At 34.0% G+C, this 24,369-nt stretch overlaps 1 protein-coding gene across 2 annotated transcripts in view; it reads right to left on the reverse strand.

Annotated features, from left to right (window-relative positions):
- LOC136028844 (sodium-independent sulfate anion transporter-like) overlaps positions 1–24,369 on the reverse strand; it is a 96,218-nt gene that overhangs the window by 43,913 nt on the left and 27,936 nt on the right. For both annotated transcript variants that reach the window (XM_065706778.1, XM_065706777.1), the window contains exon 2: positions 4,003–4,227. In XM_065706778.1, coding sequence (XP_065562850.1) covers positions 4,003–4,227 — 225 coding nt within the window. The remainder of the gene's footprint in view (positions 1–4,002; positions 4,228–24,369) is intronic.

A 24,369-nucleotide genomic window follows, 5' to 3' on the forward strand; every position in this document is an offset into this window, starting at 1 on the left:
AATGTAAAGAAAGTGGAGAAAGCATTAAAATATGAACTAAGGAGATGTGAAATGGAGGCGATGGATAAAATTGCTGAGGATCTGGAAGATGCGGCTAGACGGCATAATAGTAAAATATTATACTGGCATGTTAATAAATTGAAAGGGAGTAGCCGATCCGGACTAGTCCCAGTTAAAGATAGAAATGGCGTCACAATTAGTGATAAGGAAAAAGTTAAAGAAAGATGGGTGGAACATTTTGAGAATGTGCTAAACCGAGATACAGTTGCAGGAAAAGATATAGATGAAAATGAAAAAGTTTGTGATACCTTGGATGTGAAGGAAGATTTGTTTAGTGAGGAAGAATTAGCGACAGTACTAGAAGGATTAAAAAATAATAAGGCCCCAGGTGCTGATAGTATGATTAATGAGTTCCTTAAATATGGTGGCTCTGAGGTTAGGAATAAGCTACTGAAGATTATGAACATGATTTTTGAAAAAGGGGAAGTACCCAATGATTTTAGGAAAACCTTAATTAAACCACTGTATAAGAAAGGTGACAAGAGAGAATGTCGGAATTATCGAGGCATTAGTCTGGTCTCTGTAGGTAGCAAATTACTGAGTAATATGATACTTTTTAGACTAAGACATGCTGTAGATAAAGTTTTAAGGGAAGAACAATGCGGTTTTAGAAAAGGTAGAGGATGTGTCGACCATGTTTTCACTCTTAGGTTAATAATTGAGAAGTCCCTTCGTTGTCAAACACCTTTGGTCCTTAGTTTTATCGATTATGAGCAAGCTTTCGATTCTGTTGATAGAACAGCGTTAACAAAGGTCTTATCGTTATATGGTATACCGAAAAAATACATTAAAGTGATTTGCGCTATGTACGAGAATAATACTGCTGCGGTTAAGGTAGGAAATGAGGTTAGCAACTGGTTTTGTATTAAATCAGGAGTTAAGCAGGGTTGTGTTCTATCCCCCTTTATATGGATCATTTTGATGGACTTCGTCTTAAGGAGCACAGGAAAGGCAATTGGAGACCATGGAATCAAATGGGGAGGAAGAACGCTCCTGGACTTAGATTATGCTGATGATTTAAGCATATTAGATGAAAGTGTGAGCAAAATGAATGAATTTTTAGAGGTTTTACGAGTTCAGGGTGCTAAAATAGGCTTGAAAATTAATGTTAAGAAGACTAAGTCACTAAGGTTAGGAATAAGTGAAGATGAACAGGTGACCTTAGGTAACGAAAAGATTGATCAGGTTGGGAGCTTCAGTTACCTTGGTAGTATTATTAGTAAAGATGGTGGGAGCAGTGAAGATGTTAAAAGTAGAATAGCTAAAGCTCAGGGTGTTTTTTCACAGTTAAAAAAAGTTTGGAAGAATAGAAAGATAAGCCTACAAACCAAGATTAGAATATTGGAAGCTACAGTGATGACAGTGGTCAAATATGGCTCTGAAGCATGGACACTCCGAAAAGCAGATGAAAATTTACTAGATGTTTTCCAGAGAAATTGCCTACGGATTGTTCTGGGTACCCGGCTGACTGACCGTATTTCAAACAGTAGGTTGTACGAAAAGTGTGGTTCAATCCCGCTTTCTGGGGCTATAATGAAAGAAAGGTTGAGATGGCTAGGCCACGTTCTACGGATGAAGGATGACAGATTACCGAAGATTGTCCTTTTTGGCCAACCGTCTGGGGCTACACGGAAAGCAGGTCGTCCTTGTCTGGGTTGGGAGGATGTCATAAATAAGGATTTAAAGGAAATGGGAACTTCCTGGGAGGGTGTAAAGAGGGAGGCTTTAAATAGATTAGGTTGGAGGAGGAGCGTGCGTAGCTGTGTTGGCCTCAGGCGGCTTGGTGCTGCAGTGAGTTATTAGTAGTAGTAGTAGTAGTAGTAAAACAGTGATCAACTATACATAATAAAAATCTAAATGTTTTGATTACGTGTCCAGCAACCTTTTACAACAGGATAAAAAATTAGTTAAAATAAATTAAACAAAAGATATAAAGAAATACATGACGTACAGAAAAAAAAACGAGAATCAGAGTATTAAAAAAATCCAAATATAACAGCAATCATTGAAAAATAAGTAACAGAAAACGAAATAGGCTAAGGGCTGTCTTTTGTACAGCCGATTGTCTCTGGTGTTATTTCAATTTGAAAATGAAATCACTCAAAAAGTAAATACTAAAAATTAAAAATTGGACGGCAATAGGTCAATAAAACTTGTGCATTTTATTTTATTTTTATTTTTTTTATTATTATTATTTTTTTTGCTAGCTTAGCTACCGTCCGTTAGCACCTTTCAGCATTGACCTCATTCGGACTACTTGTAAGGTAGAATCTTGTTTGGAGATTATAATGTAAACCAATAGTGTTTGAAATTTTGATGTGCCTGCTAATTAAGTTATTATAATTAATTTATAACAATTAAATAATTAAAATAATTAGATAATTAAATTCTTCCATTTCTTCCACTGCTAATATAAATATATTCAAGTGCACATTTTATGTAATTATGTCTTAGATATGTAGAGCATTTATTTCTATTGAAGAAAACATGCATTTTATTATTGTCTTTTTTCTAACTATTCAACAGGTTTTGGTTAGGTTGGCTTAGTTTTGTTTTGACCACGAAAAAAGTTATATGTACCAATTTAAAGCGCAATTCAGATTATTTCTTTTAGGGACCTTCAAGGTCTGGCGGAACAACACTTTAACTAAAATAGCCCAAATCGGAATAAGATTTTTTTAGAAAATCTGAAAAATATCTATTATTGCTACAATGTATGGCAAGAGTCCCGTGATAAAGTAAAGACTATTGTACAAGACATAGAATTAATACGAGGACTTGACATGTTTAATATTATTGAGCCAAACTCGTGGATGATAATTGATATTCAGCTGAATCTATTTAGTAATTTTCTCAGAAGATGTTATAGTTATTCTCGGTCCGATTTCATCATGAAAAAAGTTCCGTAACCATTGTTATCCACAACCTCTTTCATCGAAAAACTTACGAATCTTAAAAAAATTTGCTAAACTGATTCAAAACGATGCTATTAAGAAAAATTTGTAGGTTTAAAAAAAAAATGGTTACTTGTAAGAAAATAGAATTGCTACACAGAAAATACTGTTACTTAAAAAAAAATTTAATAGTTTTAAGGAAAAATTATGTTGGTATTAAGATAAATGTTCCTTGCAACAAAAGAATTATTTCTATTTAAAAAAAATATTTTAAAAAATGTTACTATTAGGAAAAAACAAATTACTATTTAAAAAACTTGTTACTATTATGAAAATGTTATTACTTGATAACATATGTTAGTTTTAAGAAAAAAACTGTGTCGCTATTAAGAAAACTGTGTTGAACTCAAATTTTATAATGATGAAGACAAGAAAACTTAAAAGAACCAGTTCTAACGCGTTTGGGGTTTTATCCGACAACCTTGCGATACCATCTACCGCGTTCAAGGCAACTGATGAACCAGATACCGTATCCGGGGTAGCCAACGAACCAGATAACGTTTCCGGGGTAGCCAACGATGTGGCACCTGGCTTCACTGGAAAGATTGAACGGGGGAGCTGATGAAGGTGAGCTGATGAACGGCTACTCCTCAACTGCAATTGCCGATTTGACAAGTTATACATCTGACCCTCCCCCCGTTTTGTCCCTTAAAACAAAATTAGCAATAGGAACTATAAGTAAGAACCCCGGCTAAGAAAGGAAAGAAGGATATATTTGTACGAGAAATCAACAGGTATATATGGGACATCATTTTTCTTTCAAAAACCCATCTTTCAGTAACTGGCGTTGAGAAGATTTGGGATATAGTACTACTTTTTTCAGGCCGTAACGATGGAATTCATCGCCAAGGAGTAGGATTTCTTCTTTCAGAAAAAAACAGAGTAAACATTAATCTCCACAAATACTTCATCATATATTTTATATATTATCATATGTTTTAAGGATTATAAATAAATAACAGATTAAGAGGCATAAGAAAATTTTTACCTGTGGTGGTAATCCAGCTACAGTGGCATAGGCTAAGCTTTGTGGCACCAATGTCAATCCTACTGAAAATCCAGCAATAAGATCCGACAATAAAGAGGCAATTGTAATTTTAGAAACCCACTGCAAAATAGGAAGTCGACTATACAGTGTCTTCTTTCGAAATATTTTTTCCCTCTTTGTCTGGAAAAATGATTTCTTTCTACCATTTCTTCCTTGACGCTCCTCCTAAGGGATATAAAATATTAATTCAATTCCAAATTATCAACAAAGCAATTCATTTTAAAATATTATGTTAAACTAAATCAAAATATCAATGCAACCGTGAAAAAGCGGTTCTGTCACTAATTGATCGATATGATTTGTCTGTCAAGTCCTATCCGTGGCTTCGTGATAGTTGCAGCAGTCAGTACTTGTTTCTCGTTGTTGTGTTTTTGTTTTGTTGGTTTCTGGTGAATTAGCGTCTTGTGTTTTTTCTTTTGTTTTCCTGTTTTGTTCTTCATCTGTTTATTCATTGATAGGTTTTAAATGCATTCATCCAGTCATTTATAGCCGTATCTTCGTCAATTTTTTTCGCTCAAGCCATTAACACTTCATAGATAACTTCGAAGACCACACTGCCTTTCCATGACGAAAGTAAAACAGTTTAAAATAAGGATAATACCTTTTTATTGACAGTAAATAGATATAAGATTATTTAACTGTATATGTGTGTTCGAAATATCCAGTTAAATAATTTTATACCTATTCACTGTCAATAAAAAGGTATCATCCCCGTTTTAAACTGTTTTACTTTCATTAATACTTCAAGAATTACTCAGCTACAAAGAAAAAATACATCCATAATATTCATATCTTTTTATGTTTCTACCAACACTATATTTACTAACCTTGTATTTATAAAGTTGACTTGCATTAGAATATATATAAAACTGGAAAAACATTTAAATATCCTTCTGTGGTGATTTGAGGAAAATTTTTTGTTGCAATTGATCCAAAAATCCGGCGTAAATTCGATTTCTATCGGCCATAATCCAACACTGCCATCATTATAGCTTCTAATATCCTAATCAGTATTTGCTGATTTATTATTCTATTCTTCCGAACTTTCTCTTTAACTGTGAAAATACACCCTGATCCAATGCTATCCTATCTTAGCATATTCTCTGCACCCACCATCTTTTCTTGTAATACTACTTAAGTACGTTAAGGTGTCAACTTGATCATTCTTTTTGTTGCCAAAAGTCACCTTTTCTTCTTCACTTATTCCTATCCTTAGCAACTTGGTTTTCTTAACATTAATTTCCAAGCCTAGACTAGTGTCCTGAAATTGCAAAACTTCTTTGAGTTCATTGATTCTGCTCAAACTTTCATCTAGGATGCTTTATCGTAAACATAACTGAAGTCCAGGAATGTTTTGCTTCTCCTTTCGATTTTGTGTTCTCCCATTGCCTTTCATGAGCTTCGCACGACATAGGCAAACATAATAATCCATATAAATAGGGATAGAAACCAACCCTGCCTTATAAATAATTAAATATAAAAAACTTGTTTTTTTAACTGAATGTAAGGAACGACATTAAAATCTAAAACGAACAGAAATTACTCTGTGTATGAAAGGGGCTGTTCCCTTCTCAAAACCCCACTCTTTGCGCTAAAGTTTGAATCTTTCTCTCAGTTCTACTTTATTAAACAGTGAAAAATTTTAGCGTAAAGAGCGGGGCGTTGAGAAGGGAACAGCCCTTTTCATACGCGGAGCAATTTCTGTTTGTTTTAAATTTTAATTTCGTTCCTTACTTTAAGCTAAAAAAAAACTATCTTTTTTTTATTTAATATCTTAACGTTTTTGAATTAATGCATGTTTGATTTTGGCTCTCCGAACATAAATTATTAAATGAAATTTGCATATTAATTCTTTTTTTGGCTAAATGGCTTTCTCTTAGTTTTGATCAGACGATTTTGAGAAATAAGGGGTGGGGAAAGAGGCCTAGTTGCCCTCCAATTTTTCTGTTACTTAAAACGGCAACTAGAACTTTTAATTTTTAACGAACATTTTTATTAGATAAAAATATACGAAACTTAAGAATTAACTTACGTAACGAACGTTTATATTCTTATATTTTTATTATGTAAATGAGGGGGGCTAGTCCCCTCACTAATACCTCACTCCTTACACTAAAGCTTAAATTTTGTTCCAACTCTTTAAGAATGACCCCTTAACCAAAAAGGCCATAAAATCAATAGTTGAAATTTCTAAAAATACTTTAGCATAAAGAGTGAAGTATGTAGGTGGAGATGAACCCCTCATATGCGTAATAGTCTCTGTTTGTTTTAAGTTTTAATGCTGCTCCTTACTTTCAGTTGATAAAACTTTTTCATATTTACTTTTTTTATATATAATATTTCTAGAAAATCCTACACCCCCTACATTGAATTTCTCTACCCCATCCTTCCACATAGCCCCCTCCCCTCAACCCCCACCCAAACAAAAATAATCCCCCCTGAAAAACGTCTCTACACTCCCAAATAACCATTACTGTATGTAAACACTGGTCTTTTGTAAATTATAGCCCCTCCACCGGAAACTTTGGGGGAGTAAGTCATCCCAAAGACAAAGTTATTATGGTTTTTCGACTATGCTGAACAAAATGGCTATCTCAAAATTTTGAACCGATGAATTTGGGAAAAATTAGCGTGGGAGGGGGCCTAGGTGCCCTCCAATTTTTTCGGTCACTTAATAAGGGCACTGGAACTTTTCATTTTCTTTAGAATGAGCCCTCTTGCAAGATTTTAGGACCACTGGGTCGATACGATCACCCCTGGGAAAAAAAACAACAAACAAACAAATAAACACGAATCCGTGATCTGTCTTCTGACAAAAAATACAAAATTCAATTTTTTATTGATAGGAGCTTGAAACTTCTACAATAGGGTTTTCTTATACGCTGAATCTGATGGTGCTATTTTCGTTAAGATTCTATAGCTTTTAGGGGTTATTTCCCCCTATCTTCTAAAATATGGAAAATTTTCTCAGGCTCGTGACTTTTGATGGGTAAGATTAAACTTGATGAAACTTATGTATTTAAAATCAGCATTAAAATACAATTCTTTTGATGCAGCTATTGGTATCAAAGTTTCATTTTTTAGAGTTTTGGTTACTATTGAGCCAGGTCACTCCTTACTACAGTTCGTTACCACGAACTGTTTGATTTAATAAAAAACTAGCTACTGACTTCATTCCCCACCTTAGACATAGCAGTTGTATTCTCGTTTATAGCATTAAATAATTGAAAATATTTGTCCGATGTACCCGACAAGGATAAGAAATTCAACTATAGCTCATCTATCAGCTGAATGAAGCGCTTGCTTATAATTTATATGACTGAGAACGCTTAACATCTTAAAACTTTGTCTACAGATTCTCCAAGTCTAAAAAGTATCATCATACCAAGTAACTTTTTATCTGCAGAAGCAAGACTAATACCTCTGTAATTACTACATTCACTCTTATCACCTTTTGCAAACAGGGGATTTAAATAGTGTTTTCCTAAACCATTAAATACTTCTTCCTTTTCAACAATCATATTCATAATCTTCAGTAACTTATCTATAACTTAATAGCCATCATATTTAAGAAGCTTATTTACTGTACTATAAGCACCTGAGGCCTTGTTTTTTTCAATCCTTTTAGTACTCTCAATAATTCTTCCTCATAAAAAAAATCTTCCTTTACATCCAAAATGTCACAAATATTTTTATTCTTCTCTATCTCGCTTTCTGTAACCGTGTCACAGTTTAATAACTCCTTAAAATATTCTGCTCATCTCGCTTAAACTCTATCTCTATTACCAATTGTCCCATATTGTCTTTATTGCCTCATTCCTATCGTTAACCGGAACAGATCTATATCGACAACTTCCTCCGAGTTTGTTCTGATATTTTACTATTATGTTTTCTAGCTACATCTTTCACACCTTCGGCATCCTTATCTATGGTCTTCACTTCTTGTCTCATTTGTTTATATTTTAATGTTTCTCTATTTTCTTAACATACCTTTTATTTTTATATGATATATCACTGATAAAGTTCTTGTTCAAAACTTTCCTTCTCTCTTGTAAACATCAAGCATTTTCAGTAGTGTTTCTTTCTATGTATTCTTTCTACTTTCCTCCCAAAGACATCATAAGCTACTCCACAAATTATTTCGCTTCATTTATTCCGTCAGTTTTCGACATTGTTAAATTCTAAACTCTCCAGTTTAGCATCCAACTGTGAGTGAATTATGTTGAGCAAAGTAAGTGAATATTAACCATTTTGATACTTTTTAATTGAAGGGTGGGGTTTATATTGAAGAATTATTTCATCTGTCCTACGTAATATCTTGGCTACATCGACCTTAGCACTTTTGTTATTCGAAAAAGGTTTGATTTATGTTATTTTTTTGTTCTTAGTATTTGGAGACTTTTAGCTTTAGTTCTAGCATCAAAAGGGAAAATGGGAACATAAGACCTGTTTTTTTTATTATTTATTGTATGACAAATAGCCCTTGGACACTTTATTGTTCAAGGAATTGTTGAATTATTACGGTTTTTTTGTGAGCAGAATCACAACCCTAACAAATAAATAGAGAAACTAACTTTAGATAAAATAAGACTTTAGTAATCTCGAGGGGGGGGGGCTGAATTTTATGATAAACCACACAAGTTTTAGTTTGACTATCCTTTGTCTGGAAAGTCCAGACACCTTCAAGTATGCATGTCGTTTTATTTATTATATTGTCGTTGTCGTTGTCGTTATAGTCGTTATGTTCATTATAGTTGACTATTAGAATTTACTTTCATGTTTAAATTCTTAGCTTCATTCAAAACATGGGTAGTATATAGGTGGGGTTACTTTTGATATTTCTATGACAAACATCAAGGATCAGCAGGTAATCTAAATATTAACACCTTTGAAAGAATCTCTTATTAATTTCAGTAATCAATACTAGATATAAAAGTGGTCCTAAAAAGGTCCCTTGAGGAATTTTACACCAAATAGCGAGGGGATCAGAGAATATTTTGGAATTCTACAACTTGGGATGTATTTGAAAGAAAATATATACAAAATTTACTTAGAGAGGTCTTACTTCAAAGTTATTTACTGATAAACGAATTAGGATGTTGTGATCAAACAAGTCAAATGCTTAAAAATATGAACATGATGTGAGGCCAAGCAGCAGTTCCTCAGATGATGGAAAAGGCAACCATCCAGCATTAAATTACAAAAACTACAATTTAGAAAAAAACTTTTTTATTTCTTTTTTTTCATGTGAAATACTATTAGAAATAATAATCATTAAATTTCTTGTTGTTAAGAAATTAACCATAAATTTACCAACTTTTTATGTCAGAGGATCCTTTAATTTTTATCACTATTGTTTCTCTTCTGTTTAACATGTCATTAAGGTTTTGACAGAGTCACATATAATTCGACAGGGCTTGTTTCTGTCTCTCAAAATTTTGACCAGGTTAATATCTACGTTTAAATTTAACTAGAAGAACATTTTTAGTTGGCTTAGCATTCAATTCAATCAGACAAAAATTTGGAACACTTGGAACATAGTTTTTTCATTTTAATACTAGCTGTCATTTTAATTTAATTTTATAAACAAAAGGCCAACGTGGATAAGTTTTAAATAAAGTCAGATGTATTTTGACGCATTGGTGCTGATCCCAACTTTTTTTCTACAAAAAAAAAATAAAACAAGCAATCTAAATAGCTAAAAAAAATTTTGGGAGCTCATTTTGTATCAAAAACAGGGGACTGATTGAAATGAATATTCTTTTCATATCTGGGTGTATTGAAAATAGTGCCAACATTTTGCATTGTCGCAAAATGGTGACGGTTTCAAGAGATGTCGTTCCAAGTCACAACTGGGTAAAGAAAACTCCATTATTTTTGTAATTCAGGATAGAAGTAGGAAGAAAGACTGTCGTAGCAGTCTATAAAATTTCGACCAGGAAGATAAAAGTGCTAGGAGTATTTGAGTCCATTCCAAACTCACCAATACTAGTCTTATTAAGTTATATACTAATGATGAAAGGAACATGTTGTTAGATGAGGTGGGCTTTGTACTTTTCCGTGGATTCGTATCTTAGAGGAAAGTGGGGAGGGTAAAAGAATCAAGCACTCAAATGATAGCCCAAATAGGTGTATTAAAATTGTAGAGAAAATATTAGGATCTCAGTGGAATAAAAGTTCCTACAGCCCACCAAGAGTCTTGAACGACTTCCTGAGAGAATAGTTTAACCATATATGCTCTTGTTAGGGTTACTCTTCCTAGCACTGATATCACTGGCAATAATTTTACTTTCCAACCTGAATTGAGTACTCCTATATATTTAAAGCGTCCATTGTGATCCAATTTAAAACAGATATATACCATGCACTAACGTTCTTTGTATAATACAAAATAAATTTGCAATACTAGTGCTTGCACTTTGCTTGAAGTGCTGTAGATGACAAAGATAAGAATAATATATTTTTTGGCAAAAAGTGAGTTTAGTGCCTGCAAAAATGACAGGAGAAGAGAAAAAAAATGTTTCTAGTACCAGTGAAAAAAAAAATAAAGAAAGAAAATAAATTTATTCGAATAAAATAAAAACAATAAATACAGAATGAAAATAAATATCATTACCATATGCAATCAGAGAATTTATGGCCAAAAAGTGATCATGACCGTGATGATGATAGACTAATTACGAAATTTTTAGCTGATATAAACTAAGACTGGTACCGGTAATTAAAGCAATTCGTTTTGCCCAAAAATTCTTTTTTCTAGGAAATACTACCAGTAGAGTATTTCTAACCTGGCCAAAAGCAGAATATTAATAAATTAGTACTTATGGTGCGCAGACCATTGTTCAGCATGTGAAAAGCTGTAATATTATTTATAGACTTAAATATCATCTGTTCTAACAAGAATTTAAGCAATAACTAGTAATTCTATGGATTCAGTTGAGCAAAATCACTCCATATGATATATAGCATTCAGATCAAGCTGTTTATCAAATTAAATATTCTTTTATACTTAGTTTCTTCGCATTGTCTAAATTCATTAAATTAAAAAATCAAATCCCACATGACGTGAATGGAGAAAATAGTTTAATACAAACGTTTATGATTGTTTATTTAAAGATATAGTGTTTTTTATTACTTCAGATACAAAGATTTCGAAGAATTTGAGTCAAAGAGATGAGATTCAAAGGAACGAGGCTTGTAGAATTGGCCTAAGCCAATTACAATTAATTACAATTAAATTAAAGCCAATTACAATTAGGCCAATTAATTGGCCTAAGCCAATTACACCGAGTGAGGACAAACCAGATGAATTTTAGAACAGTTCTAGACGCTTTCCTCATTAATCAAGGTGGGTAAAATGTGCAAAAATACTAGAAATCAGCTGAGTACTAGCTGTTGCTTTATATGGACTATTTAAACTGACTTTATAGTGTGTTTTGTTATTTTTTGTCTTGATAAAGAACTGAGTATCTTCAGGGTCAGGGTCTAAGACCTGAGCATCAGTATTGATCTTCGAAGGATCAAGAATTCTTATGCAATGTCTATCAGATTCTTGAATATGTTTTAAATTTTTGTCAGTCTTTGACAACAACTTCATTCCTAATATTGCAAAAAGAAAAAACTTTCTTTATTTCTTATTGATTTAGTAAAGAAAAACCACCGCATATGAGGCAGCTAAGTCATTGAAATATACCCTATTAGAAAATATGTGTATTACATCATCCTGTCATTGGAGAGGCAAATTATTATCGAAAATTCTATTTTATTTTTCATATTAGTGGCGACAAAAAAGAAGAAAAAAAAAAGACACATCACTGCATTCATGTCCAAAAAGGTATTTATCTGTTTGCCTAGTAAGGGGGGACTGTAATTCTCCTAAATGGGGTTTTTAGCTTTGGTAATTCTGATGGTACAATTTCTCTATCGATCCGACATAATTTTGTGCTGTTTCTAGATATTTTTGAAAATCCTGTAGTTATTTTTGTCACAGCTAACTTTTACCTTTAAGATTTATTGAAACAATAATTATTCTTACTGGATCAGCTTTAAATGGTGATTTTTCCTCATCAGGCAGTTTCTTTATTTTCAAATCACGTTTTAAATTGTAATATATTATGAACTAGTGTTTATCCTTCAGTAAGTTTCGTCAAAGGAGGCAACCATAATTTACAAGAATATTGGATAGTAACACTATACCAGAGGCTACTTTATACTAAAAAAAAAGTTTTCTTAAGTCTTTCTTCCGTTTTCTTAGCAAAAGGTGCCTTATTGTAAACAAAATTTCTTGAACATTTTTGCTATATAGTCTATATATATAGTCTAACATAAAAATATAGTCTAACTATATAGTCTAACAAAAAAATAATTCACAATTGATGATAACGAATTTATTAAAGAGTAATAGTTTAATAGAAATTCACATGTTGAAAATTTTTTATCCAACATTTAAACCCTCAAAAAATTTCATAATAAATTATTGGTAATAAAAAGTTTTTCCTTAGCCTTTTTCCCCTGATTTCAGCTACCTATGTCTCTCTGGAACGGAAAGAGTAAGGGAAAGTTCCATGACTGGGTAACTTTATAGTATGCTAACCAGCATTGCTAGTTTTTTAAGCCAAATATCTCCACAAGTTTTAACTTCCATTCAATACTTTTTACTATTCTATTCTATCCTATCAAATAAATTTTACAATAGATTCCTCCTCATTAAGAAAAGAAATTTGCCTAGAATTGTTAAATGACACAAGCAAAAATTTAAAATTTAGTCTTTTTTTATTATTTGAGAAAAATACTTGTCAAGAGCTTCTATTTAGAAAAATTTCAAGTTTATATGTTTTACCTAGGACAATTTTTATCCCCTAGTCCTTTGAAGAGGGACTTAACTCATTCATACTCCTTCATTTTGGTATCTTGATACAAAAAGGAGTGGGAAAAGAGTAATTGGGAAGGGTAGATAGCTTCATGTGCGATTTCAATGGATGCATATCAAACAGTTCATGGTAACGAACTGTAGTAAGGAGCGACTCGGCTCAATAGAAACCAAAACTCTAAAAAATGGTATTTTGATACCAATAGCTACATCGAAAGAATCGCATTTTAATGCTGATTTTAAATATATAAGTTTTGTAGTAGGACTAGAGACATTTATTTCACAAAACAGCAAATTAAAGTTTTATTAAAAATATTACAACTTGAAAATTTTTGGCTTAAAACAATAACGTAATTTTGAGGGCTCTAATACAGGAACCGCAGTCGAATGAAAATAACTTAACATCCCACACATGCATATACTTATAAAAAGAATCAAGTAAAAATTATTGAAATTATTATGGCATAAAATTATGACAAAAAAATGAAATATAATCTAAACAGATTTAATTACCAACGAAACTTTTCTTTAATATTAGATATACAATCCGGGAATCCAGACCCCCACCCTAATTAGAAAGTTCCTTCCGAAAGGCCGTATTCCGTAATGCTTCCTTTATATGTTCGTAGATAAAATTAAGTAAAGATTATGACGGTAAAATTATAATGTTCAAACAAAACAGTTAGTTATCAATAGTTTTATTTTACATTAAATTTACATTTTAAAATACATCAATCTGCTAACCCAGACAAATGAATAAAGAAGATAGGCTGGGTATAAAAGGGTACAGGCTGAGTTCCATCGTAAGTTCTTTCCTCTATTCCTACCCTGATGGGGAAATCCTGCTTACGTGGCTTCATAGTGACATCAGAGTGGACCACGCAGGAGTTTTGAGTTATAAATGTTGAGTTTATAGTTGTATGCTTGGTTGGTCTCAACGTTTCTTTTGGAATTAAAAGACACAGAAGGCTTTGCCACAATCATTGGATATTTATTTTACATTTAGGCAAGATAAAAGATTAAAAATTTGCATGATGACTTAGAATGAACTTTTTCGTAAACTCTCTCTGAAAAACATGCAGTGAGTAGCCCAAAAGTTCATTATTCTGTGAATGACCCGAAAGTTATTTTTGTTTTGTATACATAAATGTTAGTTTCAATTTTAATATTTTAGTATCTCAACTGATGACGACTATCGAATTTTTTTGGCTGTTTTCTCTTTAAATAAATGGGTTTATTCCCATGTAAATGTTTATTATCAAACAGTTCGTGGTAACGAACTGTAGTAAGGAGCGACCCGGCTCAATAGTAACCAAAAGTCTAAAAAATAGAATTTTGGTACCAATGGCTACATCAAAAGCATCGCATTTTAATGCTGATTTTAAATATATAAGTTTCATCGAGTTTAGTCTTACCCATCAGAAATTACGAGCCTGAGAAAATTTGCGTTATTTTAGAAAATAGGGGGAAACCCCCCATAAAGTCATAGAATCCTAACGAAAATCACACCATCAGATTCAGCGCATCAGAGAACAAAACTGTAGAAGTTTCAAGCTCCTATCTACAAAAATGTAGAATTTTATATTTTTTGCCAGAAGGCAGATCACAGATGCGTTTTTTTTTGTTTTTTTTTCAGGGGTCATCTTATCGACCCAGTTGTCCAAGAATGTTGCAAGAGGGCTCATTCTAACGGAAATTAAAAGTTCTAGTGCCCTTTTTAAGTGACCAAAAAAATTGGAGGGCACCTAGGCCCCTTCCCACGCTAATTATTTTCCCAAAGTCAACAGATCAAAATTCTGAGATAGCCGTGTTATTCAGCGTAGTAAAAAACCCTTATAACTATGTCTTTGGGGACGACTTACTCCCCCACAGTCCCCGTGGGAGGGGTTACAAGTTCAAAACTTTGACCAGTGCTTACATATAGTAATGGTTATTGGAAAGTGTACAGGCGTTTTCAGGAGGAATTTTTGGCTGGAGGCAGGGGTTGAGAAGAAGGGGATATGCTGGGGGAATTTTCCATCGAGGAATTTGTCATGGGGGAAGAAATTTTCCATAAAGGGAGCGCAGGATTCACTAGCATTACTTAAAAAAAAACAATGAAAAAGTTTTTTTTCAGCTGGAAGTAAGCAGCAGCATTAAAACTTAAAACGAACAGAAATTATTACCCATATGAGGAGCTCACCTCCTCCTAATACGTCACTCTTTACGCTAAAGTATTTTTAGTAATTTCAACTATTTATTCTGCGGCTTTTGTGATTCAGGGGTCATTTTTAATGAATTGGGGCAAAATTTAAGCTTTAGTGTAAAGAGCGAGGTGCTGACGAAGGGGCAAACCCCCACATAAATGTAATAGAAACATAAGAATACAAAAGTTGTTTACGTAAGCTAATTTATAAGTTACGTATATCTTTTACTTAAAAAAAGATTCGTAAAAAATTAAAAGTTCTAGCTGCCTTTTTAATTAACTGAAAATCGGAGGGCAACTGGGCTTCCTCCCCCGCTCTTTTTTTCTCAAATCATTCGATCAAAATTATGAGAAAGTCTTTTAGCCAAAAAAAAATAAATATACAAATGTTGTTTTAATTATTCCTCTGCGGAGAGCCAAAATCAAAACATGCATTGATTCAAAAACGTTCAGAAATTAAATAAAAAAAACAAGTTTTTTTTAAATGAAAGTAAGGAGCGACATTAAAACTTAAAACGAACAGAAATTGCTCCGTATATGAAAGGGGCTTTTCCTTCTCAACGCCCCGCTCTTTACGCTAAAGTTGTTTTTACTGTTTTAAAATGTAGAATTAAGAGAAAGAGTCAAACTTAAGCGTAAAGAGCGGGGCTTTGAGAAGGAAAAGCCCATTTCATATACGGAGTAATTTCTGTTCGTTTTAAATTTTAATGTCGCTCCTTACTTTCATTTAAAAACCTTGTTTTTGTTTATTTAATTTCGTGATAGAATGGTGGTGTTGTTTAAGAAAAGGATACGTAATTTCAAGTGTTATTTCAAAAATATACCCTGTATCTTTTCCGTTCTAAAAAAAAAAATGTATTTCCTTACTTTTCCACCCATAAATTAAGTAAAATCATTAACTAAAATTTTATCAAAACAAAAGATGGTGAGCTAGTGATTAAAACTAATACGATATATATATATATATATATATATATATATATATATATATATATATATATATATATATATATATACATATATAAATAGATTTTTATTGCAACAAAAGCCCCTTAGGGGCCATGGCAAAGAACAACAAACAATACCACATGATACTAACTCACATAGCATGGTAACTATGTAATCCGGTAACAGGGTAGTTATGTCACATAACATAACAATGAAAAGCATAACAATTTCAAAAAGAAAACAAAACAAAAAGGCACATAATACCATAAAACTCACATAATTACACAAAAAGTCAGACTACTGAATAATATATTTTAATTGCTTTAGAGTTACATGGATAAGTGCTAAAAAAGAAAAAAGATAGGAAAGATTTTTGATAATTCAAGATCTTTAGTGTTTTGCAAACTGATGTAGAATACCCCGTCAAACTATTAGAACTAACATTCAATTCTACCTAATAATCTATTGACTGCTTTGAAAATGACGCAACTTTCTACAAATATTCCCAGAAACTGGGTATTACAAGTTGTGGGATGAGTCGGAACAACCTTCTAGGGGGGGGGGGAGCCCCCCCCCCAGCGAAAAAAAACTAGATAAGGCCCTGCTACATACATCAGAATTTTTTAGATAGACAGACAATAATAAAAATACATATAAACTTCGGCGAATTTATGATTTGAGGGGGCCTTCCCTCAGCGTACTTTGTGCCTCTGCCAAATAAACAGCTGGAAACTCATTGGCGAATAAACAGCACTGGCGAATTATGGTAACAAGGAACCGTCGTTTGGAGCTATTAAAGAAAACAAGAGCTAAGAGCTCATATGGCACTTGTAACGAGGCTGGCAGAGCCAAGAGCTCATATGGCATTAGCTCTAGCAAAATTCTTAAACCCCTCCCTCTTTTGATATGTTTTTCAAGTTTTTCTCTAATGCCTCCCTCTAAAACAAATATGTTTGTAGACCCCCCCCCCCTAGCGAAAAAAAACTAGACAAGGCCCTGCTACACACATCATAATTTTTTTAGATAGACCGACAATAATAAAAAAATATATTCCTTAATTAGAATAAAAAATACATATAAACTTGGGCGAATTTATGATTTGAGGGGGCCTTCCCTCAGCGTACTTTTTGCTTCTGCCAAATGAACAGCTGGAAACTCAATGCCCTCATGTTTGATAAGCAGCATTGGCGAATAATGGTAACAAGGAACCGTCGTTTAGAGCTATTAAAGAAAACAAGAGCTCATATGGCACTTGTAACAAGGCTGGCAGGGCCAAGAGCTCATATTGCATGAGGTCTAGCAAAATTCTTAGAATCACTACATTGATTTAAAATAAGATAAGAGGCTTAATGCCGGTCGGTATTTAAAATAAGAGCTCCGAGACACGAGGTCCTTCTAAATATCAAAATTCAATAAGATCCGATCACCCACTCGTAAGTTAAAAATACACCATGTTTTCTAATTTTTTCTATCCATTTAGTCCCTCCCCCCCCCACCACAGATGGCCAAATCGGGGAAAACGACTTCATCATGTCAATTTGTGCCGGTCCCTGACATGCATACCAATTTTTAATGTCGTAGCACGTCCAGAAGCACCAAACTCGCCAAAGGAGTGGACCCCCCTTACTTCCCCAAAGAGAGTCCGGTTACGGACTCTTCACATACCTGATAGTCAGAGGTATGAATTTTAATCCCACTTGTTAGATCTCGCAGTATTTGGCAAAATACCAGTTTTTGATTAAAACTTGTGTGACGGTTTATCAAGGTGTCAACATCTATTGATTTCACATATTTGATATTCTGTGGACTTATATTGAATGTAAGGAGAGAGGGGATAGAGAGAGAAGAAAGAAAAGAAAGGAAAAGAGGATGGAGAGAGGGAAGGTGGAGTAAAGGAGTGAGGCAGGTTAATTTTAGAGAGCATTTGGTCAGTGTAAAATGGAAGACAAATTAATTTTGAATCTTGTTTTGAACTTTTTAAGCCGATCTCTAACTGATGGAGTTAGGCAAGAGTTAATCCAAAAGGCAGCTTTCGCTTATTTTGATCGAGGTACCATCATCCAAGCAAAGAAAGTTCTTGGTGCCGAACTAAGTGTTACAACCCGAATGGTGACTCACTCTAAAGATGAAGATTATATTCTTAACACGTGTAAAACTTTAGTTGCTGCTGCCAAGCAAAACCTAAAATCCCAAAATTTGTTATTCTTAGTCCATGTGAAGTCCCAACTATAAGCGAGGCCGTAAATACCACAGTTGTATCCAAGGTCAATGAGTTATCGCGTAAATTGGAAAGCGTTCTAGCAAACATATCTCACCCTTCAAGTAGCCTCTCTGACCAGTCACTGGCTTTGTCCCAAAGTCACGACTCAATGCCCGAATAATTTCTATTCGTTTTATGTTTACGTGTTATTCCTTACTTTCAGTCGAACAAAGCTTCTTTTTTTACATCTAATTTCTGATCCTTTCTAAATGCATGTCCAAGTCTATCCAAAATATTGTGTGGGGTACCGGTCGGAAATATAACATTTTTCTTATTGTTAAATTGTTTATGTCAATGATTTTAATATGATGGGTAGTGCCCATGTTTTTTAGTTTTTCTACTTATACATCAAAATGTTGGATATAATTAAATTGTGGTGCAAAATTTTCAATGACAGTATTTTGTCTGATAGCTTCTTATTAATATTTTTTCTATGGGACTTGATGGATAGGGTATTATCAAATATATCACACCCTTCTCCTCAACCCCAGCTCATTGCACCAAAGTTCTTAGCACTTTAAAAAAAAACCTCTTCTAATGATTGCGATTTCAGCAGTCGTTTTTAAAAATTTGGTCAAACTCTAGCCTAATGATCAAAATTCTAGTCGAAATTCAGTGAAATTCTAGCCTAATGATCAAAGCGCTGAGGAGGGAATAACCACCACATATGCAGAATAATTTCTGTTCCTTTTAAGTTTCAATGTTATCCCTTACGTTCAGCTGAAAAACATTGTTGTTTTTTTTTTTTCGTTTTTACCATAGTTCGGTATAACTGGCTCACCCTCTATGAAAATTTCCCTCACCTCACAGAAAACTCCTCCGTGGTTAGTTTCTTCCACGTAAAATTCATCTCCCTGTAAGATTGTTTCCGGACAATTCTATCTTCACTGAAAATTCCCGCCCCCTACCCTCTGTTAAGTTTCTTGCAGAAGATTAAGTTTGAAAAATTCTCCTAACTGTATTTCCCTCATTCTGAAAATTCTTTCTTGCGTTAAAACATTTCCCAGAAATCCAAGCACGCTTATAATTTCCCTACAAAATTCCTCAGGATCATTTCCACATGCAAAATTGAGCAAGCAAAGGGAAAATAAGACAAATAAAAATAATTTCGTATAAGAATCCTGTCAAATCTCCCAAGTTTAATTTTTCACCTAGAAATTTTGTCCCTTGTAATTTTCCTCCGTAAAGAAAATTATTCCCATGGAAACCCACTCAAATACAAAATCCTCCTCATCCCCTAAAAACGTCTGAATAGTCTACTTCCTTGTAGCAAAAACCATACTTAATTAATGGGCAAACTTTATACCTTAAAGATCTATCCCCGGGGGCTTGGGAGGGGGGAGTGTTAAGTTTATCTCTAAGGACACAGTTTTGTGAATTTCCAACTAAACTGAAAAAAGTGGTTGTCTTAAAATTTTTAAATCGGACGAGTTTGGTGAAAAAAGGACGTGGGAGGGGGAATAGTTGCCCTGCAATCTTATTGTGATTTAAAACCGGTCATAGGTCCTTTACATGCTTCAGTGATCTTTTTTCAGTCAAAAAAAATGTATAAATTCAACATTTTTGCAAATGAAAGTTCTAAGCGTCTACAGTGGGGTTCATGTAAATATTAAATCTGCTGGTTTTATTTTCATTGAGATTCTTTGACTTTTAAGGTGTGTTCCCCATTTCTTCTTTTATGGGCAAGACTAAGCTTCATGAATCTTATATATTTGGTATCATCAAAATAACCCGATTTCTTAATATATATATAAATTTATATTAACTGAAATTGAAATTCCTTTTCTTACAGTTATCATCCCTATTGAGCCGTGTTGCTCCTTACTTACATTTCGTCACCACGAGCTGCTTGATTGGAAAATATCCTAGGGGATCGGAAATTCCTCAAAGACTTTCGATGCCATTTTTTTCAGCATAGTTCCCCTTCCCGTAAAATCTCCTTACCCTTCCAGTAAAATCTGGATATTATTTGATCTCAGAGGGGTATGTATGCTAAGCTGCGAGTCTGTCTTAAAATTCCTCTGAAGGTAATTGAAATGGCAAGGCCACTGGATAGAATTATACCAGTTAAGAGAGAAGCCAGGCAGGGTGCAATTGCCTCACCTTATTATTTCAATAATTATTTCCTCCCATCTCGACCATTGTGAGATGTCTTGCGTACTCTCTGGCCTCAATATCTCCATAGTCACTCATGCTGATGACAGTTTTAGCATTAGCCGAACTTTGGGGAAAATTTCTGAAAATTTCAAAAAACTGCAAGCAAAATATTTAAAATCTGGCCTTGAATTTAACGCAGCAAAGTCCGATTTTTTTCTTTTTAATTGGAAAGGTCCACTTCCTCATAAAATTGTACTTAAGAATTCAACAATCTGCCCGTCTGACCAATCGTTTATCTTGGTGATACCGTTGAAAATACCATTTCTAATGCTCGTTGTCTCCTAACAGAAGTCATCAAACGCCACATATTGGCCTTCATGCTTTCACAGTCGCTGCTAAGCTTCACTTCAATTGCCTCTATCTTACAACGCTATAGAAAACTGTTCCTCTCCCCCACATCCTCCACATTGCAGCTCTCTGGAAAATTCTTACAAATTTTGGTAAATTGAAAATCCGCTCAACTTTTTTTCCGTTTCGCAAAATACCTACTGAAATATCCAATTTGAACAAGCTATAAATTCATCAACAGTCTTCACATAGCAGCCTACTTTAGTTGCTGCTAAACTTGCGAAAACACAACCACAAGATTTCAAGACATGCTTAAAGTCAAGTCTCTTTTCAGTATTCCATCATTTTCCTTTTTCTGCAAAGACGGGTTTCCAATAAACAATAATAATAATAGTTGAAAGATCCAGTAACTATGTGTCTGGGAATAACATAACCCCCAACAGCCCTTGGGGAATGGGCTGTAAGCTATACAATTCGCCTATTGTTCACACAAAGTATTTATAATTTGTCTACTGCTTATTGACGGAAGCTAAAGCTTAAGTTTAAGATATACCGATTGTACTAACTTTGTTGTGAAAGACAATATTGGTAATATTGGCGAATTGACACGTGCTTAATTGCAATTATACATGATTACATATTAAACCATCCTCGAATCACTCAAGAGCATAATTAATAGCTATAATCAAGTATGAAATAGACCGCATGAAATAATCACTAAGATATTAAAATAGAACCACCACCAATAAGATTTAAATATTGCAAAGAAACATCTGTCAAAGTTATCCGTTTTCTTTTGTCATTGAGTTATCTTTATCAAAGATCAAACAGTTCGTGGCAACGAACTGTAGTAAGGAGCGATCCGGCTCAATAGTAACCAAAACTCTATAAAACGGAATTTGATACCAATAGTTACATCAAAAGAATCGTATTTTAATTTTGATTCTAAATATATAAGTTTCATCAAGTTTAGACTTACCCCTCGAAAGTTACAAGCCTGAGAAAATCTGCCCTATTTTAGAAAATAGGGTAAAACACCCCCTAAAAGTCATAGAATCTTAATGAAAATCACACCATCAGATTCAGAGTATCAGAAAACCTTGTTGTACAAGTACCAAGATCCTATCGCCAAAATGTGGAATTTTGTATTTTTTGCCAGAAGACAAATCACGGATACGTGTTTATTTGTTTTTTTTTCTTTTTTTTTCTTTTTCCCAGGGGTGATCGTATTGACCCAGTGGTCCTAGAATTTTGCAAGAGGGCTCATTCAAACGGAAATGAAAAGTTCTAGTGCCCCTTTTAAGTGAGCAAAAAAATCGGAGGGCACCTATGCCCCCTCCCACCCTCATTTTTCCCAAAGTAGTCGGATCAAAATTCTGAGATAGCCATTTTGTTCAATGTTGTCGAATAACCTTATAATTATGTCTTTGGGGACGACTTACTCCTCTACAGTCCCCGTGGGAGAGGCTGCAAGTTGCAAATTTTGACCAGTGTTTGCACATATTAATGGTTATTGGGAAATATAGATATGTTTTCAGGGGGGCTTTTGGTTGGGAGAGGGAGGGAGTTGAAAAGAGGGGGTTATGTGGGGGAAATTTTCCATGGAGGAATTTGTCAGGGGGGAAGAATATTTCCATAAAGGGGGCGCAGCATTTTCTAGCATTATTTAAAAAAAAACAATGAGAAAATAAATATGAAAAAGTTTCTTTCAACTGGAAGTATGGAGTAGCATTAAAACTTAAAACGAACTGAAAATATTACGCATATAAGGGGTTCACCTCCTCCCAATACCTCACTCTTTACGCTAAAGGATTCTTAGTAATTTCAACTATTTATTCTACGGCCTTTGTGATTCAGGGGACAAAATTTAAACTTTAAGGCCGTGATTAAGTGAACTGATGGAACTCAAAAATCCCATGTTAAATTGAAAATTTATATTTAAAAAGTACTCAAGTATTCATTGGCGGAAGATGCCGCTTTCAACATCAGGCCATAGCTTCTTGGAGATGCTACAAAAGGTTTGAAAGGATTTTGCTCTATTTCCTCTAATTGCTTAGAAATCTTAGAAAATGTCTAGGTCTTTTTCACAAGTGTACTCGATAAAGGATATTGCTTTTAGAACAAAATCGGTACTATCATGAGCAGGAGACAATAACCTGTAAGATGATTGGAACCATTTTTCGATTTATTTTCCTGTTTTCTAACAGTCCCCTAGAATATTTTCAGCTACCTGAAATTTTTACAAGTCGGTTGCCAGAAAGAATCTTTTCAGATCGCCGATAATACCCCCCAGAGACCAAAATGACAAGCTGGTATAATCAGCTGTTTGTTAATAGAGTGTGAAATTTTCATAAATTATTTCAATGCAATGAAGAAACCTAGAAATGAGAAATAGTCAGGAACCTTCAGTAAAGTTGTGCACACAAAGCCGAAATCATTGGGGAAAATTAAATCAAAGCGAGGTATACATCTTAAAAGTGTTACCACACATAGACAGTGCCTTTGTAAAAAGTATTTGGAGCTTGGTAGATGTAAATATCCAAAATACCTAATAATGCGGTACGTTGAAGAACTAGACAAGTCAAGAGATTTAGGTCAAGCGACAAACCTTGAGGCGGAGCAGAACCCCGTAGCTTCCTCCCCGTTGCCCTACCGGGTCGTGACTGGTGGTAGAAACTTGGATTGCGACGAATTGAAGGATTGCCGGCTAGATACTTAAGTTTGGAAGCACAGGTGAGGAGGAAACAACCCGTAAAAATCATAGAACCTTAACGAAATTTACACCACCAGATTCAGCGTATCAGAGAATCCTACTGTAGTTTCAAGCTCCTATCTACAATTAAACAAAAAAAAAAGTTTTTTTAAAGTGAAAGTAAGGAGCGACATTAAAACTTAAAACGATCAGAAATTACTCCGTGCATGAAAGGGGCTTTTTCTCCTCAACGCCCCGCTCTTTACGCTAAGGTTTTTTACTGTTTTAAAATGTAGAGTTAAGAGAAAGAGTCAAACTTTAGCGTAAAGAGCGGGGCGTTGAGGAGGAAAAGCCCCTTTCATATACGGAGTAATTTCTGTTCGTTACTTTCATTTAAAAAAACTCAATTTTTTTTTGTTTAATTTCTGGACGTCTTTGAATTAATGCATGGTTTGATCTTGGCTCTCCACACATAAATAATTAAAACGAAATTTGCATATTAATTTTTTGGGGCTAAATGGCTTTTTCACAGTTTTAATCGGAAGATTTTGAGAAAAAAGGAGCGAGGGAGGAGACCTAGTTGCCCTCCTATTTTTTGATTACTTAAAAAGGCAACTATAACTTTTAATTTTTTACGAACGTTTTCATAAGTAAAAAATATACGTAACTTACGAATTAAATTACGTAGCGAACTTCAATATTCGTATGTTTTATTGCGTATATGAGGGGGCTCACCCATCGTCGATACCTCGCTCTTGACATTAAAGCTTAAATTTTGTCCCAATTCCTTAAGAATGACCCCTGAATCACAAAGGCCGTAGAATAAATAGTTGAAATTACTAAAAATGCTTTAGCGTAAAGAGCGAGGTATTACGACAAGGTAGACCCCTCAGATGCGTAATAATTTC

Source organism: Artemia franciscana, chromosome 7 (assembly GCF_032884065.1).
Source record: "Artemia franciscana chromosome 7, ASM3288406v1, whole genome shotgun sequence".
Taxonomy (NCBI): Eukaryota; Metazoa; Arthropoda; class Branchiopoda; order Anostraca; family Artemiidae; genus Artemia; species Artemia franciscana.